This window comes from Mastomys coucha, unplaced genomic scaffold (assembly GCF_008632895.1).
Source record: "Mastomys coucha isolate ucsf_1 unplaced genomic scaffold, UCSF_Mcou_1 pScaffold21, whole genome shotgun sequence".
Classification (NCBI taxonomy): domain Eukaryota; kingdom Metazoa; phylum Chordata; class Mammalia; order Rodentia; family Muridae; genus Mastomys; species Mastomys coucha.
Window position 1 is genome coordinate 117,474,837 of NW_022196904.1, and position 12,205 is coordinate 117,487,041.

At 47.2% G+C, this 12,205-nt stretch overlaps 1 protein-coding gene across 2 annotated transcripts in view; it reads right to left on the reverse strand.

The window, feature by feature from the left end:
- Rgs10 (regulator of G protein signaling 10) overlaps nt 1–12,205 on the reverse strand; it is a 40,948-nt gene that overhangs the window by 15,952 nt on the left and 12,791 nt on the right. For both annotated transcript variants that reach the window (XM_031388473.1, XM_031388474.1), the window contains exons 2-3: nt 10,966–11,084; nt 9,795–9,881 (exon numbers count right to left, since the gene is read on the reverse strand). In XM_031388473.1, the coding sequence (XP_031244333.1) occupies nt 9,795–9,881; nt 10,966–11,084 (206 nt within the window). The remainder of the gene's footprint in view (nt 1–9,794; nt 9,882–10,965; nt 11,085–12,205) is intronic.

Here is a 12,205-nt window from a genome sequence, read left to right on the forward strand (position 1 = left end):
TGTGCTGATGCAGTGGGTGCAGGAGAATGGATGAGCAGCTGAGTTTATCTGCGCTAGGGATAGGAAGTATGATTGAAAAGGGAAACCCTGAGACAGCTGACCACAGGCCAGTCACGGGAAGGCCTGGTGTCCAGGCTGAGAACACTGAACAGAAAAGAAGAACTGCTTGTTTGAGTTATTCTGGTAGATTTTTCCAGAGTTTTGTTAACCCTGTTCTAGCCCCTGTAAGAATAAGAACAGACTAGCTCCCTTGGTGGAGTCAGTTCTGGGTGTGTGAAAGTGTTAGCATACGCACCTAGCCACCGCCTTCACCACAGCCCCTCCTTCCCTGAGACAGATAGATGTATCCGGTCTCTGCTCCTTCCAGGCACAGGTCAGGGCCTTTCCTGCAGGTGCTATAAAGCCTGATTTGCACCAACACTGGGTAGGAAGTCAGCCTGAAACCCTGCTCCCAACCACTGTAGGTTTAAGAGAGAAGTGAATTCACTTTGCTCAGAGCCCCAGACACCCGTCTGCTTAGAACAGCCAAGTCATCAGTTGTCCAGTGCTCAGGAAGGTGTGGTGTGGTCTCTTCTCTCCCACTTAGAGCCCACGCTGATGCTCAGCCACCATAAAAGCTTTCACTTCACTTCCTCGTGGCAATCAGCCTCCTCACTCCCAATTTCTACAGACACAGCTCAAGAGTAGACGGGAGCTCCTCCCACCCGCTCTGCTCTCCAACTTCTCAGCTGAATCCTGCAGACTGGGCCATGTTGCCTGGGGGTTCCTGGCTGCTTCCGGTTGCTAAGCCCCTCCAGGGGTCTCTGGCTCCAGTCCTGGGTACCTATCTGCCTTCTTCACCTTGCTCCCTCGCCAGAAGAGCCTTGTTCTCTCAGGAGTCTCGGACTCTATCTTTCTCCTTCAGCAGGCCCTGTGTCCTCCAAGCCACTCCCTACATTTGAGTCCTGCCCTGGATGCTGTAACTACTCTCTACCATGCAGCCCGACAGTCTCCCAAGCTACTGGCCCATGAGTCAATTGACCATTGGCAACACAGGTAGGGAGTCCCAGAGACACCAAGAGAAGGGAAGGTCACCTCCTGGCCAGTGCTCCTCTAGTCTCTCCTCTAGGAAGGTGGAGCTTCAAGTCCCTGTGGCATCTCTTCATATGGCCCACACCCTATCTGCAGCATGCCTGACTCTGGGACACATCTCCCATCAGCCTCTGTATCTTCTCTAACCAGAGGTGGACCCAAGAGAGAACACATGAAAACAGGACACGATCGTGTATGAACTGCATTCATATTTGTTTCACAAAGAGAATGGAGCCGGGACATCAAATAAATAGAAGTGCACGGGTAAGATAGCTCAGCAGGTAAAGTCACTTGTTACCAAGCCTGGCGACCTGGGTTTCACCCCACCCACCCCACCCGGGGGATCCACGTGGTGGATGGAGAGAACTGACTTCCACAAGTTGTTCTCTGACCTCCATACTGCACTGAAATACATGTAACTTTGAAAGTTTTAAATGATACAAAGTACTTTCTGAGGACTAGGCCAGGAAAAGAAGAGTGATCAGGGTAGGAACAGAGGGGACCGCCGCAGGAGGGACAAGCCTGGGCACCCGAGCAAGCCTGGAGAAGGGTGGAAGAGACGTGTCTAGGGAGAATGGGGGTCTGGGCACCTCCACTGAAGGAAGTCAACAGGAGGGAAGCTGTGTTCTCAGCACCCACCCCAACCCTGGGCCGCCGAGTTACCATAACCTTTCCCAAGTGGTAGTGGCCTCTGTGAGTGTTTCTCCCAAAACTTGTCCTCTGATTTCCACACGTGTGGTAGTACCTGTACATTCACATCTGCATACATGCATACACACAAATAATATATTTTTTGTAAAATAATTCTACAGTTAAGAGTCTCCTGTTATCCAGGTGTGGTGGCATATGCCTTTAATTCCAACACTTGGGAGGTAAAGGCAGGCAGATCTTTCTGAGTTTGAGGCCAAATTGGTCTACAAAGTGAGTCCTAGGACAGCCAGGGCTATATGGTAAGACTTTCTTACTGCCCCACATCACCACCACCACCACCACCAAAAAAGAGTGTTCCTGCCCCTTCACAGGACTGGAATTTAGATCCCAGCACCCATGTTGGGTGGCTCACAGCACTTGAAACTGGAGCTCCAGGGACCCAATGCCCTCCTCTGGCCTCCATGGACATACACACAAAGTCACACAGACACAAATCCACACATGTAAATAAAAATACATTGTTATCCTACATCGAAGCTCGTGATTAATGTTAATGCCTTTTCCAGGGATTTGACATCCTCTCTTGGCTTCCACGAGCACCAGGCATGCACATGGCGCACAGACATACATGCACGCACTCATACACGTGAAATACAAATAAATAAATCCTCTCTAAAGCCTCCCTCCTCCTACTGGAAAGATGATTCAGAGAGTAAGAGCACTTGTTGCTCTTCCAGGTTCAATTTCCCATCACACACAAGGTGACTCGTGATCATCTGTAAATCCAGTTCCTGGGGAGATCCAATGCCCTCTTCTGACCTCCGCAGCCAGCAAGCAGACACATGGCTCACATGCATATGTGAACACAAAACATTCTCAGAGAAAATGAATGAGTAAATCTAATAATAAAGTTAAAGACTGGATTTGGGGGTCAGCTTAGTCGTAGAGTGCCTGGGTCCTCAGCTCCAAAATAAATAAATAAATTGATTGACTGATTAATTAATCGATCAATGAGGCTCCAGAGCAATGAGAGCAAAGAGCCCCAGGGGCCAGGGGTGCCAAGGTGAGTTCTAACCACAGACCATCAGCAAAGCCTTCCCAGACAGCTGGATGGAAATGTGTCCAGTTTATGAACACATCAGACTTGCAGTCCACTAGGAAGGAACTGGAAGGCCCCTGCCTGTAGAAAAAACCCAAAACCAAGAAAAGACCAAAAGAACATCTAAAGATAAATTCAGAATCTTTTAAAATAAATAAATAAATAAATAAATAAATAAATAAATAAATAAAAGGAGGAACCAGGGGCTGGAGAGACGGGCTCAGCAGTTAAGAGCATCGACTGCTCTTCCAGAGGTCCTGAGTTCAAACCCAGCAACCACACAGTGGCTCACAACCATCTGTAATGAGATCTGACGCCCTCTTCTGGTGTGTCTTCTTCAGACAGTGTACTCATATATATAAAATAAGTCTTTTAAAAAAAAAAAAGTAGGAACCAAAAGCCAAAGAGATGAAAAGGAGGAAAGAAAAAGATTACAATTAAGAGCTCAAGTCAGGGGAGAGGGCTCATCACAGGAAACACACACACACACAGCTGGTTATGGCTACAGGCATCTGCAGGAAGGAGGATCACTTGAGGCCAAGAGTCCAAGGCTACCATGGGCAACAGAGCAAGAGCGTATCTTAGGAAGATCACTGCGACTGCTGTCAGCCTCGCTGGAGAACACCGGTGAGCTCCAGAGAGAGCCTCCGTTTCAAGGGAATGAGGTGTAGAGAGACCCAGAGACCTGGCATTCTCTGCTGGTCCTACATATGTGTCTTGCACACCACCACCACCACAAGATCCTGTCTCCAGTAGAAGAAAGGGGGAAGGGAGGGTAAGAGGGGCAGCTGATGCTTTATTAAAACACTGCCTGTGCTCTACTAGGCCTCTACCCTGAAAGTCCATCCCGTGTCTCACAGAGGGAGAAGCAGAGGCATGGGACAGGGAGCACAAGGACCGAGGCCACGGCGGGTTCCTAAGGTTCAGTGTGGTCCCTGCCATTCCCATGATGGAAATGGATTAAATGGATTAAATTTCATACCACAGGCTGTAGTCAGAAAGACAGTGCCCACACTAGACGGCAGCTGAGTTCTGGCGGGAGCTGGGGGTGAAGGCGATGTGCCTTTCCTGTGCAATCCGCTCACTCATAGAGCACAAACTGCTTTGAAGGGACATTTTAAACTTTTTTCAAAAGCACTTTAAAAAAAAAATCACCCCCAAATAGACCCAGTTATGAGATCAAGTTGTAGTGGTTAGTAAAAAATAGCACCCCACCACCACCAAAAAAAAAAAAAAACAACAAAACCAACAATACCACCATAGACTCTCATGACTCTAAGCTTTAAAATATTATCAAAATCCAAGGTGCTATAATATTTAAATGCTGGCCCAAAGCGCTCTCAGGGCTGTGAACACTAGAAAAGCAGTTCCTACCCCACCTCCCTGTCCCATTCTTGATGTGGTCTGCACAGATTGGTACAAGAGGCCAAGTCCTTTTCAATGTTTGCCACATAGTAAACAGGCTCAGTGTACATGAGGTGACTGAGTAATGGGAAGATGGGTGAGTGAATGGATGAATGAATGAATGAATGAATGAACAAATGAATGAATGAACAAATGAACTCAGGGTTAACTAAAAAGTAAATACCTTGTGGGAGCTTTCTCTGTTCTTTAATATTTTTTTATTATTTATATATGGATGGGGATGTACAGATATATGTGGGTATCCGCAGAGGCCCGAGGAATCATACCCCGAGTAACTAGAGTTACAGGACATCATGAACCACCTGACATGGGTGCTGAAAAACAAATTTAAGTTCTCTGGAAGAGCACATTGGGCTTTGAACTGCTGAGCCAGCTCTCCAGCCTGTCTCTGTGGTTTTATAAGGCATAAATGTCGAATTATCCTAAAAGCTAAAATACCTCACATGATAACTCATAGGGAAAAGGCACATGAGAGAAAGGTTTTAAACCACAGAGAAGTGGAATGTGCTGAGTACTGACCAAAGGAAGGTATAAGAAACAAGAGACTCTGAGGACTGGAGGCAGGAAGTGTCGTGTTCCCTGTTTCCCAGAGTCCCCAGCATTTGCTCGACACATGCAATGTTAGGTCTTCCTAAGTCATAGCCCCGCTTTGCCCAATAGTCTGCAGAGTCTCAGGACCACAGTGGGAGACAATCAAGACTCGGGGATGCTCTACCTTTTGAGACTTCTAAAAATGAAAGCCCTAGCAAGCTGGAATGTATTCCTATCTTTCAGACCCATTGTCATGTCCAGGGTTTCAGAAGGCAGCCTAACTGGAGGGCACACCCGTCATCCCACAGACGGGAAGAAACAAACTGTGTACCGGGCATGGATCTAGATGTTTGGATATTATGGAGAGAAAGAAAGACAATGATTCCTGGACTCATGGGCACAGGACACAGAAGGACAAACCGCAAAAGATGGAGAAGAATGTTATACAAGATGCTCAGAGTCAGTGAATGTGAGCTAGTCACCGAGACCCAGAGATGACGCCATCACCACGCAGTGAGCACCAGCATCTGGATCCCTAGAACTTATGTACAGTGGCTTTACCCACCATTTCAGCCTGGGAAAGAGGAGACAGTGCAAGCTGGCTAGTGAGACCAGCCATATGAATAAGCTCTGGCCTTAATTGAGAGACCCTGTCTCAGTGACTGAAATGGAAGAGGGATGGAGGATGATACCTTCACATCGGTCTCAGGCCTCCACATGCATGTTCAGAAATGTATATGAGCACTTTCATACATGTACTCACACACATACAAAAAAAGCCTCATGCACACGTGCACAACACATGTGTGTGTGCTTGTGCATGCGCAAGCACAGACCAGGAAAAGAAAGAAAGCAGATCGACCAGTTGTCCTTAAGCTAGCAGAAGGGTGAAAGCCTGATTTGCATCAGGCTCACAGCTGCCTCAATTGAGTACAGATAGAGATAAAAACCTCCCACGCTCCCTTTGGGACAGATGTGGTAAGTTTGATTGTGAAATTCAGTTAGGTGCCTTCTGCAGGGCCTGCCTCCTCCTCCACTTCTGGAAACGAGTAACTCAGAGCTAACTGCCTAGTTCTACCTCCCTAGCAGTCGGCCCCAGTTGAGCCTGTGGCTCCAGAGGTTGACTCTGCATGTTTATGTCACTAACATGCAGTAGCCTAACACTGGCTGCCACTGACCTCGAAAATCACACGTAGCAGTGGGAAAGCTCAATGTTGTGGCCCAGACCAAGACCCAGACATGCCGGTGTCACCAATGACTCCACCCTCCCCAGCAGCAACGCGCTGGGTAGTTTTATGTCAACTTGACAGACACTAGGATCATCTGAGAGGAGGAGTCCTCCATTGATAAAATGCTTCCATAAGAGTAGGCTATAGACAGCCTTAGTTTTCTTAATTAATGATTGATGTGGGAAGGACCAGCCCATTTATCATGGGTGCTGCAACTCCTGGACTGGTGTTTCTGGGTACTATACAAACAGGGGCTGAGAAGACCATGATGAGCAACCCAGTAAGCAGCACTCCTTCACGGCCTCTGCATCAGCTTCTACTTCTAGGTTCCTGCCCTGTTTGAGTTCCTATCATGACTTCCTTCAAGAGTAGATTGTGATGTGGAAGTCTAAACCAAATAAAGCCTTTCCTGTCCAAGTGGCTTTTGTTTCATTAAAGCTATAGTAACCTTAACTAGCATAGATATTGATTCCAGGAGTAAAGCATTCCTACAGTGTACCTGACCATGTAGTTCTGAGGAGGACTATAGAAAGCCTTTGGAACTCTGTGTAGAGGGAAGCTTTTGTACAATGTGTGGAAGCTTCACCTGCCCATAAAATGCTGTTGGCCTATGAGCTTAGACAGGAAATAGGGACACTGAAGTTCCAGGAGAGAGAGGATTTCTGGAGAGGAGAGAGTCAGAGGCACAGGAGATTCTTCCTAAACTGTGATAGAGACAGTTGTGTGAACCTGAAGAGGGCTAACCCCCACATGGTAAGACTTAGAATGGAATAACAGGATACCTGACTTACAAGCTAGTTGAGGAATGAGCCCTAGCTTTTGGCCTAGGCAATTATTCATAATAATTCAGTCTCAGAGTCATTATTTCATGAATTTGGGTGTGGGTGGCAAAGCCTGAGGTTACAACTTTGGGCTATAAAAGTCACTGAGTGTTCAAATCTTGGTGAGCTGGTCTATTGGAGCTTGGAAGATAAGAGCACTGAGAAAAACGCACAAGATGAAAGTCTAGCTTGTGATGTTCCAAAGGAGAGTTTGAGACAAGCATCTTTGTGCCTTAGACAGAATAGAGAATCAATGCAGCATTCATTACACTGCTCGGTATGTCCCAGACTTAGAGACACAAGCCTTCCAGATGCCCTGGGATAGGTGTTGGGCATGGGGGTAAAGAGAGGGGCTGCTGATTCTAGATCTCCAAACAGGAGATTACTCCAACAGGGCAGTGCCACCCAATACTACATCTGCCACATAGAACATTAAGGTCCTATAGGGACATTCCAGGGCCAGGGCTCGAGGTCCCCTCCTTGTCATGGCACACATATTCCCAGATTTGACCACAGCTATCCTTAACTTCAAACACATCCCAGCAGCTCCCCAGCAAGCAGGACCCTCCCACCCTGCCCTGAGCTCTTTCCAAGTTCTGTTCCTACTTCTAGAATCACTGCTTCCCTTCTCCCAGCCACCATTGCTGGTCCCGGTAGACCTCAGTGACCTCCACTGCCTGCGTGTCCTCAGGCTTCACACTTCCCATGTTGACATGCATCATACTCGCAGAGCTTTGTACTCTAAAGAAGCTCATCTGGTTTGTCCATGAGGTGGGTGTCTCCAGGGCTTTTCACAATCCCTGGCATTCTGCATGGACTGGGCACTGCAGGGAAACAGACACACACAGGGTAGGTGTGCTGTAGGAAGATGGCTGGGTGCCTCCAGAGCACTGTTTAAGCTCAGCTCTGCCCAGGACCTCTACTTCCTGTCTGAGCCACAAGGATAGATTTGTTCTCTTGTGGGTCCTCCCCACCCCTGTCCTTCAAAGAACAAGGCAAATGAAGGACGTCTGCATGGCCACCTGACTCTGAGCTAGACGCTCGTGGTGTGATGCTCGTCACACCAGATGTTCAAGACCAGAATGCAGCAGAGGTTCTCCCAGACCTGTCTTTAGTGCTGGGGACAGGGGTGAATGGTGTGTTCTCCTTCCAAGGGAACCTTACTCCTGAATCCTACCTCTCTAATGCTGGTACAACTTTCCACTCTTCCCCCACTATGTCCCTTCCCCTGGGCAGAAAATAGCAGAGAGATGCAATCATCTCTAGAAGAGCTGGACCAGCCTTGGAGACTCAACCCAGAGAAACCCATTTCAGAATCGCTTCTTGCCTACTTTGAAGAGGAAGACCACAGACTGTCCCATCCTAGAGAGCCTTTAAAGAGAGCAGCAAGGTGCGATTTCTAGGCTGCTGTCTACAAACATTTAATGGCTGCTAGCCCTGGAGATTCCAGTTTTTAGATACAGAACCTCCAAACCTGGCAGCCAACAAGAAACATCTATGTGGGCAAGCATGGTGCTTTGAATAATAGTGACCTCCATACGCTCATTTGTTTGAATGCCTGTTTCCCAGTTGGTAGAACTGTTTGGGAAGGATTAGGAGTTGTGACCTTGTTGTGGGTTTCAAAAGCCCATGCCAGGACCAGCCTCATATCTACTTAGCGTGTTCTCTCTGTGTCTCTGTGTCTGTGTCTGTCTGTCTGTCTGTCTGTCTCTCTGTGTGTGTGTGTGTGTGTGTGTGTGTGTGATCCAGCTCTGTGTCTGCCATGCCATCCTACTCCCTGCCATGATGATGATATACGAGCCCTCTGAAACTGTAAGCAAGGCCCCATTAAATGCTTTTCTTCTTTTTTATAAGTTGCCTTGGTCATGGTATCTCTTCACAGCAATAGAACAGTAACTAAGACAGAAAAGTTATAAACTAAAATTAGTTCCCATATTGACAAATTAGGTGGCTTTACTTTAGAACAACAGGCACAAGCCTGTAATCCAAGCTACTCAGATTCAGTGGCCTGCCAGGAATGTATTCAAGGCCAACCTGGACAATTAGTGAGACCCTGTCTCCAAAGACTGCAATAAGGGCTGGGCACACGCCTCAATGGTAAGGTGTTTGCCTGACCCCAAGCATTAAAAGGAATAAAAGAATCAGAATGTCTAATCATGGGAGAAGACTCTCTAGGAAGAGGGGTCCCCAGGTCCCAGGGACAGAGAAGTACAAGGGTGGTAAAGCCAAGGCCTAGTGCCCTCCTGGAAGTGAGCAGAAGACAGATGCTGAGCATGGGAAGCCTACCTCTCGGGGCCCTCTGTGAGCAGTGCAGGCACTGGAAACAGGACAGAGCACCCTCTGCTCAACCCCTTCCCCTCACTGCCAACATCCTCGGCCAGAATTCACACTCTTTCACAGGACTTACAGCCTTGGAAAAACAAGGAGTTAACGTCAGAAACCCACCCAGCTCACCTGTCTCATACCTCCCTCCGTTGGCTGCATGGAGCCTGAAGTCTCCCTTTAACAGAAGCAAACACCTTCTGGGAAGAGTCACAGACTTCACACAGAATGCCTGTCAGCTACTGGCAGTCTGTCTGATGAACCATGGGCTTTCATGGCCACACATACATCTGCTAATCGTGTGGCTCACACCTGACAACACTGGTGTCACACACAGGAGACACCCTCATGACTTATTTATAAAGAAAACAGCCCACACAATGACAAATTACAAATGAAAAATGTTTATGTCTGTTCTGAACGCTGGCCTCTTGAACAGCTCTCTTTAGAAATGGCTAATTTGCCCTCTTTTAAAAAAAAATATTAATATTTGGTCAACATGAGGTACCCATTGAAAAATTTAAATCTTCCCTTGAGTCTGGCATAAGTGAGGGTGACCTGAGCACTTCCCAAATCTAGGCAACAGGTGTCTGAGGGAGAATAATGAGGGGGAGTCCATCAGGAAAGCAGAAGGCAGAGAGGTACCTGCTTCCTGTCCTCCATTTTCTTGAAATCTTCACACGCTAGCCAAAACAAGACATTTTCTTCACTGAATTCCTTTTTCAGAAACTCCTATAGATAAAAAGGGAGAGAGGGAATCATATAGTGTTCAACACTGAGAAAAGATGTGTTTCCTTTAGAAGATGACTTGGCAAAAGTGGACCGAGGAGCCTGGATTAATCAGCCCTTGAAAAAACTCCACCCGGAAAAACAAAGAACGTGTTTAATGTTGAAGCAAGTATTTCTTACGCATTTCACCTTAATGGTTTTGACATTGCAAGACACAATAAAAATGAAGCGGGAATCTACTTGCATTTCTGAGCTAACAATAAATTACCAAAAAGTAAATTAAAGTGGAAGATATATCAGCCCCTTCCAGACACTGTTTAAACAAAGTGCATTCCTCCAAAGCCAGGCCCTTTTTTTTTAAACAAAAGAAAAGAAAACATATTAAGCCTGTCCAAATCACAGTGATGGAGACCATTTTAAGTTAAAGGTGTGCTTTCCCAGGAGTCAGCACGTGGCCAGCTCTACGGCTGCGTTCAAACCTCGCTGGCATCTAGACAATGCTCACAGCTCTACTTCCCACCCCAGGGGCCCCATAGGGACCAGCAGCACCTTGCCCCATCACTTAAAAAGCCAAGTTGCAGGGTCAGTATGGGATTCACGTGTGACCTGCCACGGGCAGCAGTGGTTATGCTGGCAGGAAAAGCCATTCCTTGGTGGCATTAGCTCATTCCTGTCCATCAGCCCTTCCTTGGGCTTCACCAGCTTCACTTTGTCAGTTACCATCCAACCTCTCTCACCAGTGATGCATCCAGAGAGGGTCTGATACTGGAAAGAACAGACCTTTATACTCCAAAAACCCAGATCATCCTTGCCAGTTCTGAAAATCCTTCTTCTAAGCCCCATTTAGGTAAACCATCCTCCCCTATCACCCCAATCACCTCCCCACTAACTATAGGAAAACCAGAGACAGGCTCCATGTCCCATAGTGGAAGTCCAAGACTGCTGCAACAGATGAACAGTTCTTAGTTCTGTAGCCAGGACAGTCAGTATTAAACACTGCCCTGGTCCCCACACCTCCGTCCCCCCTCATACACATGTCAAAACTTTTCCTATTGCATCAACTCTAATGAACAATGAAAAGGCGAACCCTAAATCTCTGCACTCCTTCTGGATCTTCCAGAAGATTCTCCAGGGAGGATGCCCACTTGGCAGTACTCTTGAGGCTCTGGTGGCCGCTGCTTGAGCTCCCATCGCCGTCATGGATATCTGCAAAACACAGTTCAGACAATGTCACCACTCGAAGACTCTGTCCCACGCAGACAGGACATGTGAGACAATCACTGTCCTTCTGCACGGCGAGGTCACCACCACCGTCGGCAGTAAACCAGCATGCGCTAGGGCTGCCACAACACCCAGTCTACTGAGGTGGGAGTCACTATGCCCACCATTGTTCAGACAAAAGCAAAACCAACAAAGCAAACAAACAAAACAAAACAACCACAGAGAGACTTGCCATTTCTATTATGTCCCGGGTTGTCCCTTGAGTCGCTCTGCAACCCACCTCCCATCTACCCCTGATTCAGCATCGATTCTTTCCCCTGTCCTTTTGCACAGTTATGGTGACTCCATGGATCGAAAGCCCATATAGAGCAGCTCCTTCAGCCTGTGAGGTACATAAGGGAGAGTGTGAAGCAGGGCTGGGATGAGAGTAATCACACCAAGAGCTGAGAAGATACTCAAGCGTTGAGATAAATGTCTTCTCGTGATACAAATTATATACATAATGGGGGTATGGGGGGGTTAATGCTTGTCTACATGCGCTGAGCCCTGGGCTTTATCCTGAGTCCCAGGATAAAGCTCGTGACAAACAAATGCCAACATTTTAAATAAAGCATCAAAGGTCCCCCTCTTCACTCTCATTTGGACCTCCAGTATGGTTTGCCAATACAGTTACTTAGCCGGGTTTTATTTGAACTTCTGTAGTTTGGTTCATCATTTTGTTGTTGTTGTTGTTGTTATTGTTGTTGTTGTTGTTGTTTTTAAATATGTCTGATCCTTAAAAATACAGCCAGGGATGCAGCTCTGTTAGGAAAGTGCTTATCTAGCAACACAGAGCCCTGGGTTCCAGCCTCAGAACTACACAAAAGCAGCCATGGTAGCACCTGCCTAGGATCCTAGCATTGGTGGGTAAGAGATCAGGAGTACAGTCAACTTGGCTACACAGGAACTTCAAAACCAGCTTGAAAAACATGAGACCCTACCTATGGATGGACGGATGGTGATAGCGTTAAATGTCCCTGACCTGCTGCTACACAGGGTGAATGGGTGACTGCATGAGACATCTTACAGCAACAGGCTTGATACTTAAAATCCTCTTTATAAAAAAA